The 13,897-nt window shown below is 37.6% G+C and overlaps 1 protein-coding gene across 1 annotated transcript; it reads left to right on the forward strand.

The window, feature by feature from the left end:
• Positions 1 to 737: 737 nt before the first annotated feature.
• Positions 738 to 12,892, forward strand: LOC100893406 (mdm2-binding protein). Its single transcript, XM_030999694.1, has 13 exons — positions 738 to 880; positions 1,564 to 1,927; positions 2,434 to 2,495; positions 2,793 to 3,103; positions 3,716 to 3,892; positions 4,349 to 4,443; positions 5,453 to 5,664; positions 7,173 to 7,343; positions 7,801 to 7,920; positions 8,938 to 9,246; positions 9,668 to 9,808; positions 10,666 to 10,879; positions 12,651 to 12,892. The coding sequence occupies exons 1-13, from the start codon at positions 808 to 810 to the stop codon at positions 12,838 to 12,840; spliced, it is 2,439 nt and encodes an 812-aa protein (XP_030855554.1). The 5' UTR covers positions 738 to 807; the 3' UTR covers positions 12,841 to 12,892.
• Positions 12,893 to 13,897: the final 1,005 nt, after the last annotated feature.

A 13,897-nucleotide genomic window follows, 5' to 3' on the forward strand; every position in this document is an offset into this window, starting at 1 on the left:
AACAAGTATATATATAATATTAGCCAATGATTATCCCCCTCCCCCCATAAGCTACTGGATTTTGACAGAGAGATCAGAGAGAGAGAGAGAGAGAGAGGGAGGGAGAGAGAGAGAGAGAGAGAGAGAGAGAGAGAGAGAGAGAGAGAGAGAGAGAGAGAGAGAGAGAGAGAATATATAATATGAGATTAGTGGAGAGGAGAATATTAGGAAAGGGAATACAAACCAAAAGAAAAGAGCATATCGTATAGGATACATACAAATAGCAGTACGTAACGTTCTTCTAAATATCTTAATTTGGAAACTACCGAAAAGCAGGCACAGTTTTAGAACAATAGTTTTTGGGGTGAGGCTAATAAGGTCCTTGCATTTCTCATTTTCCCAAATTCCTCGCTTAAATTCATTTATAATCAAGAAAAAAAATTATATTAAATTAAATTTATTCAAAAGGGAAATTAAGTTAAGAAACTGAGAAACAAATTAAGGTGCGCCGAAAGTTTGAGATTTTATTCCTCTTCAATATCTTTCTTCCTTCCAGTCCCCCTTCTTCCTTTTTTTCCTCCTCTGTCTCCCCCCCCCCCCCCATTAAACTTTTCTTTCTCATCCCCCTTCACCTTTTCATTCCGATCCTCATCCTTTTCCTAATTTTCCTCTTCATTCTCCTCTTTATCCTCCTCCTCCTCCCTTTTCTCCTTCTGGATGATGATGCGCGCGCTCGCTCAGCTCAGATATAGATCAGCTCGAGTTACGATAATCCGTCGATAGACGAAACACACAGGAAAACGACAACTAAGACCTCCATTTTCTTCAATGGATTCCTATTACAAATTTAGCTTACAGATCCCCAGATATATTATCGCTATCAGTACTGAATGGTTATCAGGTAAGTATTTAATGTCTGTTGATGTAACTTACCAGAAGCCGATCAAAATAATGTTATTGAAGTCTCACAATCATATCAGTCCCACACGTTCATTTTCCAGTATGATTAGGACACAAAATTGCGAATTGTCAAGACTCGATGCAATGCCATGGGCATGGGCCATGGCCACTCATTTGCATTCCGATTCGGAATGAAGAATTATTGTTTCAAGGAGACGATGTTTATTTATAGAATGATGGTAATGTGTAAAGACCAATCATGACCGATATTATCCATTAATAAATTGCTTTAGAGGTCTAGTAATTATAGATCTACTTGCCTTTGCATTCATGTCATCATGAGTCAATTAATTTCTTGCCCCCAGAATTCAGCAGTTTTTCACTAGATCTAGAATCTAGTCAGATCTGTTTGAACATTTTGTCCTCTCTGCATGTGGCTTTTGCAAATGTTCATTTATAACACGGTACACCACATTTAAAGCGTAGGTCTATGTTTAAAAAGTGAAAATAGATGAACAGAATATGGATTTGCGGTCAGAGCTAGTCCAATACGTTTTATTTTTATATTTTTGCAGTATCATTTACTATTAATAAAAAAAATCCATTGTGTCAAAAGATATTTTTAGCTTTTCTAGAATGGCATATGATTCTATTTTTTCAATGATTTTTTTCTCCACTTTCTAGCTGAAGATGTACAGGTATTTCAGCGTCTAGCCCAGTCCTTGTGCACCAATGAGGAGAGATGCAGTCATTTACCTACACCTGAGCGCTCTACAAGGACTACTAATGAATCTTCTAGTTCCATCGGCCCTGAGACTGTCAAACACGGACCCGTTGACAACGTTTGGATCAACGTTGTTGTGCCTGAATACAAGGACTCGTCCGAACCTACCACCGCAGACACTGTCTTCCATTCCGGATGGAGCAGGGTGCACGAGCAGGACATTGAAGTCGATGAAGACGGCCAGCAGGCGGTCTTCGCCGAAATGAGACAAAAGTTTGGGAAAGCAAGAAGCAACATGGAAAGTCTTTCCGTAACTAAAATGAGGTGAGGCAGGACTATGTTTGTTTTTTTAAAACTTGAGACGTCTAGATCAGGGGCGGATCCAGTCGACCGCAAAGGGGAGGGGGAATTTTAATTTTTTTTTTACTCAATACCCCCCCTCCTTGAGCAAAAAAAAAGAAGAGAGTAAATTATAGTTACCATCTGGATCCGCCGCTGGTCTAGATGTCGAAGTTGGTAACAGCTGGCAAAGAATTACAAGTTTAAAACTAGTCTTAATTTGAAGGCATGAGAGAAGATAACAGTGATACGTGATAATTTGATAAAACTGCACATGCTCATAGATCTACGTGAATTGAATAGGAAAAGTTATACATGTATGTCTTTTGGAGTTTTGTCAATAGTATTTCAGATTATCTTGAGGTTACACGATTGCCTGCACATTAATGATAATGCAAATCTCCATCCTTAAATACTATTTGATAATGAGGATAATAGCTTTTGAGAGTATTGTACATTTCTTTTCTGTTCTCTTTTCTTTTTCTCAACAGAGAGTACACAGGATTGGTAGCATCTGAGCTGGATAATATTGCAGATGAACTCCCTGTTGGAGGTTAGTATTTGACACTTCCCACTAACAATCTCTTTATAAATTCATCTCTTATTAGCAGGACCATCACAGTCATCAATCAACATTTTTTTAATTGTTATTTTTGTTTTTATCACTATGATTGTTTAAATTATAATCATTGTTATCATCATCATCATCACAACTACTGCTTTTATTATTGTCAATGTTATTATTATTATCGTTTATTATATTTATTCATAGTATTATTTATAGTAGTAATAATAGATGTAGTAATGTAATGTATGATTACTTTGAGGTTTTCTATCTCTATGTCTTTAGGCTATCTCCTAGATGTCGTTTGGCTCATGCCCACCATCACCGACTTCCCCATCCTAGAGCGGCCGGACGCCTTCCTCTTCTCCGTGCTGCGACGCCTGGAGGTGTGGCACAATGCTCGGGTGACCATCATGCTAGGGAAGGGTCTGGAGGGCATAGACCACCCCTCCCTCGTCCACTGGAAGACCTTCATCGAGAGCAGGGTGGTGGAGCTGAGGGCGTCACCGGACGGCACGGACACCAAGGTGGAGGATATCTTGTCACAGTCTGCCTCTCTGGCATGGCAAGGTCAAGTCAAGTACATCTCAAGTAGAGTAAGTGTCTATTCATTGAACCCTTTTCGAGTTCAATTCTATTTTTTTCTCAACATTTTCATAATATTCTTCTGAAAGCATTAGTTGAACAAATGCAAAAATACAAAGTAATGTTGTCAACAAAAGTGATGGTATGGATGATTCAGTGCAACGTGAAACAGAAATTTCTGGGATATATTTAACATCCAGTTTGGCAAACGAGCTATATAAATATACGGTAAGTAGAGCAAGTTATGGCACAAGATTCTGATTAACCTTGGTTTTTACTGAAATATGAGATATTTTTGCTTTCCTTGACTTTTTATTAACCAAACTTGCATTATATCATCATTTAACCTTTACTTACATAACAAATTTATAGCAAATGATACGCATAAGGTGTGAAGATAATATAGTTATGTCAAAATACTTGTGGTAAATTTTCTTGAGCTTTTGCTCTGGACCACTTTTAATCTTCAAGATAGTTTCCACCAGGTCTGTACAATCCATTACAAAATTAAAAGCTAGAATATTTTTTTAAGCAATGGCCGAATGGTGCTGTTTAATAACTAAAAGGACCTTTGTTTATGTTTTGATGTAAGTTTGCAAGTTTATCTCATGTGTTTCCACCAGGGTACAGCCTTTCCCCCATGGCCAGGGTTCAGTCTGCATCGTCTTGCCGATGACAGCCATAGATCAGAGCCTTTCATTGAGATTCTCAATCCCAACGCTAATCCTCAGCAAGACGCCACTGGTAGCCAGCCTTCAATGGATGACTCTTTCATTTCGCTATCAAACCATGAATTAAAGGTAATGATTATGTTTGATATTTATGAAATCCTTTACCTTGCATTTGTAAAATAGTTCAGCAAATGTGTGACGCTGCAAAAAGTAATGAAATGAGAGCATAATTGAATGTCTAGGGCCTTTGTCACTCATGTCATCTCTCTTTCTTTCTGTCCGCCTCTGTCTCCGCAATTTCTGAAATATAGTTTCCAGCCAAGGCTTATATTTTGTTTAAACAAATTCAATGAATATGAATACCTCTCTTTTATCTGTTTCTATCTTCATCTCTCACTTGATTTTGTTCTCGATTTTTTTCTCCCATCTTTATATACACGGTACTTTCTCAACTCTCTCGCTTTTGCAAGACTTATTAAAGCATTGACAACACTGTGTTACCGTATGTAATAAATGGAAAAGTTTCCATCATTTATTCAATACATTCTCTTAACATTTTTTCCTTCTTCATTTCCTTCCAAATAGTCCAAGTATGTCGTCAACGAGACCCTAGAATTCATGCATCTTGCCAATCTGCATGAGATCCCATCTTGGTTCATCTTGCCCGGAAAATTTGAACTGTATCCTTTTTTATTGAATCTTATACATCACTAATAACTACAAAATGACAATTTCTTATAGAGAATATGTTGGGAGCCTCAAATTTTCCAAAATTTGATGGCAAAATTTCACTTACCGGTAAAATTGTATCATAATGTGAAAGAGGATGTCATTTAATATGCACTTCTGCATAGATCCCCCCCCCCCCTCCCAAAAAAAAAAAATGTGTTTGAAGACAAATATTGATAACAGAATACAAATTTGGGTTTTGTATTCTTTTATCAATATTCGACTTCAAACACATTTGTTTTGAAAATCCTTGCAGAAATGCGTCTTAAATGACATCCTATTCATATTATGATACAAATTTAAGTGAAATTTTGCCATCAAAGTCATATTATGATACTCAGAGTTAATGCCCTCCTGGCTCCAAATGGAAGATTGATTAAATAACCACAAATTAGATCTGCTCTTAACTGCTGAATGGCATTTGAAATTCTAATGGTATAGTGAAGATGCTGCTGCATTTGAGCTGTTTTCTTGGTTGATTCTTCTGGAAGAGGAAGTAAAATAAAATATTATGGATGTTTGTTGTCCTCCAAAAATGTGAGCTCCTCATTCAGGGACTTTTAGGCCTTTTAAGGAATGAAAATAAAATGTATTTAATTTCTCATTTCTTAAAAGGCTTGTATCCCTGAGATTGGAAACCAAAATTTGTAGAAAAAAAGAAGCCAAAATATCAGAGCTACCATCTTGTCAAATTAATGTCTGATAGATCATTGGCAGATCTTAACTGTATTTCTCTAATCATCAAGGTGAAGAGAAACCACCCTGTCGAAATAAAACTATAATAAATAATAAAAAATAAGAGAGCTGTAAAACGCTTGTAAAGAGCTGTGATACAATTACTGGTAGAACACAGTATAAGTGCCTATATTTTATTTTATTTTATTGTAGGTAAGAAAAACAAATAAAAGTGCATTTCTAAGATTAATAAATGTTGAAGGTCCTTGACTATCCTGCAATCAGACGGCTGAGAGATAAAGAGAAGCGCCAGCGCTACTCTCGATCACGGTTCTGGATGCGCTACCTGACCCATCGGTTGCCCGGTGATGGTCAGGGAGCTATATGTCAGCTGAGCTGTCTGGAGGTAGATGGTCCTGTTCCAGAGGCACAGAGTGTAGGCCTGAGTACCCAGGTCTGGACTAGTGACATCACCTCTGATCCACTCCATCCTACAGGTAATTGTATGAAGATGATGTTGAGTAGTGCTCATATCATACCTTGAAGAAGAAAAAAAACTGTCTTAAAGTAGTCACCCGAAGAAAATTCACAACAACTGATAATTATGGACAAATTATATATGGATGGAAAGATTTTCTCATGAAAAACACGAAGAATTTGCTGAAAAATCATATAGATATCATGGAAAGGCTTAATATGCAATTTTGTGGCTAGCTGTATCTCGCATGTGACTTCACAAATCTTGACGCTCTACGGAGGACTGCTGAAGGCAGCAAATCTGGATCTAAAAAATGTTGAGAGATGATCACTGCGGGCCCCAAACATATTTTGAAGAGGGAAGTCGTTAAATTTGATCAGTAAGGCTTCCCCTTCGCAATGATATGAATTTTGCATCAATTCAAAACACTTTTGATTCTTTGGGTGATAACTTTAAGGTAGGGCTACGACGTGTAGTCGAATGCTCGAGTACCCGCACGGTTGACAACTACTCGGGTACGATTTCTAGTACCCGAATATTCGGCCGCAAAAAAAAAAAAATCTGTCCAGGCCGACGCTTACCCGTGCCTGGGTTAGCGGCAGCCGCTGGCATGATGCTGTCGGTAAAAATGTTTCCCAACTCAAGCACTGTCAAACTCACCACTCAGAAACTGGGACCAAATGTCTGGATTTCTGTTTGAACTTGTAGGAAAATGGATTATTCTGCCATCTTTGGTTTTTAAAACAGCATTGTTTACTGTTATTATTATTATTAAATCGGCGCCTTCAACTGCAACTCAAAGTAAAATTGCATGTTTTTTCGGTGACAGAACTGGGATACTTCTCCAAAGGTATGGTGGTGGCAAAAAAAAAAAAAAAAATCAAAAAAATTCAAAAAAATTCAAAAAAATTCAAAAAAAAAATCAAAAAAATTATTAAAAAACATGGCATCCGAATATTCGAGTATTCGCTTGTAAGCCTGGGAGTGTACTCGGGTACCTCATTACACTGTTCTGCACAGCCTTACTTTAAGGTATATTTTAAGTGGTTGAATATGTTGTAAACAGGAACAATGACTGTAAGCTCTTTAGTTCTTTTACTGTTGAATAGAAGAAATATAATCTCAACTTGAATCATAGCAGTAGATGAAACTCCATGTGCACAGTAAATAAAAGATATTGTGCGTTATGTGACACTTTTTAAATACATATGTCTTTGTATACACATATGTAGTACTTATTGCTTATTGACTTCAGTAGTTCTGGGACGGTTTCATTGTATAAAAGATTAAGATTCTGAAACCAAATTTCCCATTTCTGCATTCCATCTTGATGATTACCAGTATAGAAACTATCAAAGAGATATATAACAACTGTCTAAGACCAAGAGAGGAAAACATTTAACCCAAATTGAATCATCTTTGACAAAGTTATACATGTATTTCATGTCTATCATGCTCGATTTGTTGACACATTGTAATGTTCCCATGTATAGTTGACAAGTGTTTTCCGTCTGGTTTGAATCGCAGTTCCTAATGTGCAATTGAAAGGCACTCGGCATACATTCTTCTTCCTGGTCCATGGGGACAGGAGAGGGAGGTGTATAGCCCTGCCGCTTGTCTCCCCCTTTATGCTGAATGGAGCAGCCCATGCCTTATTAGCTTGCCATGAAGAAGAGGAACGTTCCACTCAAGATGAAGGTATGTTGCGTACAACACATTGAGATTCTGCTTGTGCAGAAATTAATTTCAAAACATATTTTTCCTAAAAGTCTAAGAAATAAATAGTTTGAAATTAATAAAATTTATTAAAAAATTCAAATGTAGTAAATTTGCAACACATGAATAGAATTTCTTTGAGCCTCAAATGTTATGAACCCATGAGCACATATAATGAGGTTTTCCCCAATTATGCTTTCTTTTACTTTTTTACAATAAAAGTGTACATCCTATGCTGCATCTGTATGTGATGTTTAAAGAGTGACAGAGAGAGAAGAAAGAGAGAGAGAGACTCTGACTCTGTATAGACATTAACAGTTCCAATAATTCTGATGTCTGATGTTAATCCATCTTAATATTTATCAGATGAAAATTATTAAAAGGTTTCACTTACAATTCTTACAACTTTCTTTATTGCTTGATCTATCTATATCTGTAGAAGTAGCCCAACCTGCGAGGGAGGTGTTGAACTCTCTCTCCACCATCAGCGGCCGTCAGTTAGGCGAGGAGGAAGAGGAACTAGCCAAGATGCAGGTCAAAGCACTAGCAATGGTTATAGGTAAGAATTTTCTTAGAAGTTGCGTGTAGGTTCTGTAAACTGAATAATATACCTGTCTATAGCGACCCCCCAAGGGAACACAAAAAGTGGTCTTTGTAGACAGGTTCCTATAGTGCATGTTTCAATGAGGAACCATTTTCAAGGGAACCAAAAATGTTATCTTTGTAGACAGGTGGTCACTTAAGCAGGTTTAACTGTACTTGTCAGATTGGTTGTACCGCTGGTAGCATAAACAGTGCATGATACCATTTGATGCTATTGATACCAAGCATGGAGGATTTCAGAAATTTCATATTTAGAGGCGAATTCTCCTTGAAAAGGAAATCAACGTTCATTTACTTCAACGTGTAAAGTGCTTATGTCTTCTACTTGACCATGTAACACTCAATGATGGACGAAAGATAAACCATTGCTGCCATGAAGCCTGATCTAAGATCTAGTGAAGCACCCTCTTCTCTTTATATCACAGTATGTTGGTAAAGATATATTGAATTGTTCGATGATGATAATTGTTTTACAAGACGGCTAAGAAAGCATTATATGCATGTAAGTAAGGAACCAGGGGACCAATGGCTTTAAGTCCTCTCTGAGGGACTTGGTTATGAGGATTAATGCCTTATCAAAGGGCATGAGCGCATTGACTTGCTTTCAAACCCATAACCTACTGCTCTACCACTTAGCCATCGCGCCTCCTACCTCTGCCCAATATAAATCCATTTGATATGATTGTCACAACAACAATCAGTAGTCTGTGTTGTTATAATAGTGCAATAATCTGGTATGCTGGTATGTAAGAAACAATTTTGAAATGTTTAAGTGACTTTGTCAAATTTCTCACTCCTAACACGTACCTCTACCCAATCTTGTTGCATTATATTAGTGGTCAGTGGGGAAATCAATATACAAGATCAGCACAGACATGACCAGATACTCTTTTGATTACCCCTTGCAAAATTGACTCATAACCAATATGAATAAGTTATAAACATTTCATTCTTTTTGTTTTATCAATGACAGAGAAAATCCGTTCAGAGGGGCTTGAGATCAACGTGACACCATCGCTCCTCATTTTCCTCTTCAACTACACAAGAAAGGTGTTCTACGAAGGATACAGCATCAGTGATGACATATCCAGCCCTACAACTCAAAGCCCTTCAGAGGACACTTCCATCGCATCATCGGAACGAGGAGCGCCCTCACAGACACAGATTGGACATGGAGCGGTAGCTACGGGTGGAGAGAGGATAGATGGGAGTGGCCTGGCTCAAACTGAGAGTGTAAACGAGCCCAGACCGACTAGGATAGACCTCAGTAGTTTACCAACAGGTAGGTCTAGTTATTATATTTTAGTCAATTGAAGTTTATATCAAAAAGAAGGTTGATAGCTTGTAAGGGAAACAGGTGACTGGCATTCTCTACATTTTTTTAATTTTAGAATTTCAGAAATGACTCAAACCGATGTTAGGTTTGGTCTTAAAATGACATAAATACTGAAGAGCTTTGCATTTGTGAGTGTTGGGGTGTCTGGGAGGTTGTGTGTCCTTGCACCCTGAAAAATAGCTTGTACCTTCAGTTAGAAAGTATTTAAACTTGCAGTTACTCTTGACAGAAGTAATATTGAAGCCTGTATTTTGAATACAGTACACTGAGATAGGACCCAAAATACTTTGAGGTTTTAACGATGCCTGTTTGTTGTAAGGATTTCCTATTTCCATTGCTCTTCTTTCCTGGATCTATCTATCCATAGAATTAACTCAGAGTCCTTCCCAATGGGTGGAGAGGCAGGCCTTGCAGAACCGGGAGTCTATCGCCAACCGTCTAAGAAGACTCGGGTCAGAAGATCTAACCTTAGGAGGGTTCTCTGTACCATCCACAGTCTGCAATAACAGTAAGGACCTTCCATTCAAGCTGTATATAGAGCTAAACACTATGAACATGACGGACAAAGAAAGCGGACAAAATATATTACAGTTCCTCATTCTACCCTCAACAATTGCTGTGGTTGACAAAGAAACATCCCTTCACTAGTATTATGTAAAAATGTGTAGAACAGGTGTCACATGCATATTCACCTGTGCTACTTAGTTTTACATAATAGCAGTGAAGGGATGTTTCTTTGTCTACCACAGCGATTGTTGAGGGTAGAATGAGGAACTGTATATTTTGTCCGCTTTCTTTGTCCGTCATGTTCATAGTGAAATGTATAATTAGCCAAACTGTAGGCGAATGTGAGGGGGGTTTAGATTTTTTCTTAACCTATTGAATACTAAAGCCAGACATAACTTGGGCTGGAGTCCATAGAAATATGTATTAGGCAAAATCAAAATCATATTCAGTGGGTTAAAAAGATTGTTTTAAGTGCTGTTGATTATATATAATGTAGTGATCTAACAAATCAACAAGCCTCATCATTGCATCAATCATTTAACATGTGTATTAGAGGACTTAGCCCCTATTTCATGAAACTGATATCAGTAACAAGTTAAAATAGATGATATAAGCTATTGAAATTTGTTTAACTGGTTGTGAGCAATTTTCTCATTGATATTCAGCATTGACAAGGTTTATTTAGAAGGGGCCCTAATCTGTGTCAGTCACATACTCATACAACGTGTTATAAAGAAGTAACCAAAAATATTGTTTATTTGTTCAGGATTTTTTTTTTCTCAGATTAAAAAAAAAAAACTTGATTTGTATTCAACTTTGTTGAAATTAGAATTTTAAAAAATTCCTTTTATTCACTAGCAATCACCTTGAGTGCCAAAGAGTTCCGTAGTCATTTCAAGCCCAACGGTCAGCCTAAGCGAGACGAGCTGGTCCTTGTCCCACCCTCTGGTGTCAGACATAGTCCAAGGACCCGGTCATCGGCAGCTGGACATCACAACAATGGGCCATCTGTCCAGGAGCTGATGGAAACAGGGTTTTCAGATTCGCTTAAACTCAAATATCATGGCATGCAGTGAGTGTAACACTTCTTTGGAAAGTTCTACCGTTAAAATAGCTGCCTTCTGTGTTTATGTACAGAGTATAATTCAGTCTCACTATTACAGCACTACTGATTAGAAAACTGATATAGGGTAGCGCGCCTGGTATTCGGTCAATTACCAGTATTCGGTCAGACAGCCGTTTAAACAGCTGTAACAATTTTAAAACATATTTAATGAGCCGCGAAACTTGCCTAAATCAGGCAGCTGATTAACTTATCCTAACTCTCAAAATTAAATCAGGTATAGGGCCCCGGAAAGATCTCCAACTTAACAACTTTCTGCACTTCCGGTTCTGTTAACACATGCGCTAACATGCATAGCCATATGTAGAAGTCTATTGTGAAACAACTACGTGTGCTGATGCAATGAATTTAGTATGTGTGTGAAGAGTATCACTTCCGTGTTCACTCCATCGCAGCGAATTTGCAAATGACGCACTCGCCGATGTGCAAGAGGTATTTATACAATACCCTTGCCATGCGGTAGCGCTCTCCCAGTATTCGGTCAACGCATTGACATTCAGTGCTTTGTCGCGCAATTGTGTGAAAATAGTGCGCAAATACGCTTCGCTCCTCAACGGAGATACCATGCCCAAACCGTGTGACCGAATTCTATTTGCCGCGACCGAATTCTGGGCAGAAAACTGCTCCTTCTTCTTTCAGAAATATTTTGCTCTTCGTTATTCTATATTTTAAGTGACTTTAAAATCCTGACTAATTTTCTTTTCTTTTGATGGGTAGATTGCCAAATAAAGGAGGTAAGAATTCAAAATATCAGCGATTTCCCCTTAAGTTACCGAATACCGGGCGCGCTACGCTAGGTAGTTTTCAATTATAAGAAAAAAAGTCTCCTACAGGTTGAATTTAAGAAGTCGATTCAATTCAATTCAATTTAAATAATTTATTCGGATCAAGAATTTTGTCAAAAACAAAAGGGTCATACTCTACCCCATAATGGAATAGTTATTGAAATTTCAATTTCCTTGAGTGTTTAGCTCTGCAGTATGTGTTTTAAAGTTATTGTTGTATTAAATGGTCTTGTTCAAACTTCATTGTTTCTGGAGATGTTCGGAGAGTTCAGAGCTTCCACCCTGTGTTGGTTTGGTTTGGTTTGGGGGATGGTAACACCACAGCTGGTGCATGGTTTCTTTGTTTGTTTAAAACAATCTTTTCAGACATTTCTTGCAGTTTAGATGTATTTATATTCACATGCAGTTATTTAAAGGCAATACAAAGTTTTGGTATGGGGTCATGAATTTGGTTCAAATGAACATATTGGAAGCATATGCGATCCTGCAATATTTAGTGATCGTTGCCGTGGTTGAAATCAAGTCTAAAGTTATGAAATTTTAAATAATTATGTTGTATAGCTCCCTCTCAATGTCAAGATATTAATTAGGGTATAAAACAATTTTTCCCTGTTTAAAATCGACCGATTAGCTATTTCCATTTGGAAATTATATATCACAACTACATATTCTGAGATTTTCATGGCCGCAGCTACCATTGTGCGGCCGTAGGAGCTATTTGAAATTTATCAAAATTTACCGGGAGCACTGATAAATGTTGATATTCAATTTTTCTCAAAAGCGAATTATTTTAGGGGCTAAATTTTCTAGTGCTTATAATACATCCACAGGGGTATCCAATTATATCAAAATTGTGCAGAATCACTATCTACCCAATTTTCAAAATTTCCCAAAACTTTGTTTTACTTTTAAGTTTATCAATATTTATTTTGTAGCTTCTGCAGGGAAACACCCGATTCTCAGAGCATAGATCTAAAGATGATGCGTGTCCAGCAGCGCTGCATTCGTCAGGAGATGGCCTGTACTTTCACCTCTCATCTTAACCATCCTACCCTCGCCATCAGGAAAAAGAGGAAACATTCAGACTCACCAAGCACACAGAAGGTATGTTTACCCCTTTCATGACACGATTGACTTTTAGGGCTCAACTGATCACATATTCTTCAAATTGATAACATTAAAGGCCCACTACACTACTTGTAGCTACTTGCGCCCTCTATATAACAAACCATGCTTAATCGGTGACCATTGGTCCCCCATGATCCTCTTTTTCCTATGTTAACTGAGAGCTGAGTTGATGAGATAACCACCTGTCCAGTGACCTTGCAGGGCAGTCTAATCCCTCCTGTAAACTATGGCAGATACACTTTAATACTCTTCTTATTTTGCTACATTTGTTACAAATCAAATGAAATATCTCTGAAAACAATAAACATGGTCGAGGATGTCACAAAGTTGTAAAAATTGCCAATTTTGATTGAAAAACACTGATTTTTGGATATCTCTCAGCAAGATGCCAAAATTGTGATGAAAAGTGTAACTATTTGAATAGCCTAATTTCTTCACAATTAATGTCTCCATATGTCATGAGATGGTGTTTAACCCCCGTTGTGCATCTACAGGGGCATAGGGACAAATCTTGTAAATATTAAAAAAAAACACTTTTTCGACAAAATGGTAAGGGCCGGAGTGGTTAAGCATTTTTTGAGATGAATAGTGAAAAAAATTCAACAGACTTGTTTCCTCATAAATAATGTCCCTATATGTCATGAGATGGAGTATGACCCCCGTTGCACTTCTACAGGGGCATCAAGGCAAATCTTGTAAATATTTAAAAAAACCCACTTTTTGGACAAAATTGTAAGGTCCGAAGTGGCTAAGCATTTTTTGAGATAAAAAGTGAAAATAATTCAATAGACTAGTTCACAATTAATGTTCCCATATGTCATGAGATGGAGTATAAACCCCCGTTGCACTTCTGTAGGGGCATAGGAACAAATCTTGTAAATATTTGAAAACCCCCACTGTTTTGACGAAATTGTAAGGTCCGGAGTGGTTAAGCATTTTTTGAGATAAAAAGTGAAAATAATGCAATAGACTAGTTTCTTCACAATGGATGTTCTCATATGTCATGAGATGGAGTATGACCCCCTTTGAGCTTCTGTAGGGGCATACGGACAAA

This window comes from Strongylocentrotus purpuratus, unplaced genomic scaffold, assembly GCF_000002235.5.
Source record: "Strongylocentrotus purpuratus isolate Spur 01 unplaced genomic scaffold, Spur_5.0 spur5_scaffold_5, whole genome shotgun sequence".
NCBI classification, from domain to species: domain Eukaryota; kingdom Metazoa; phylum Echinodermata; class Echinoidea; order Camarodonta; family Strongylocentrotidae; genus Strongylocentrotus; species Strongylocentrotus purpuratus.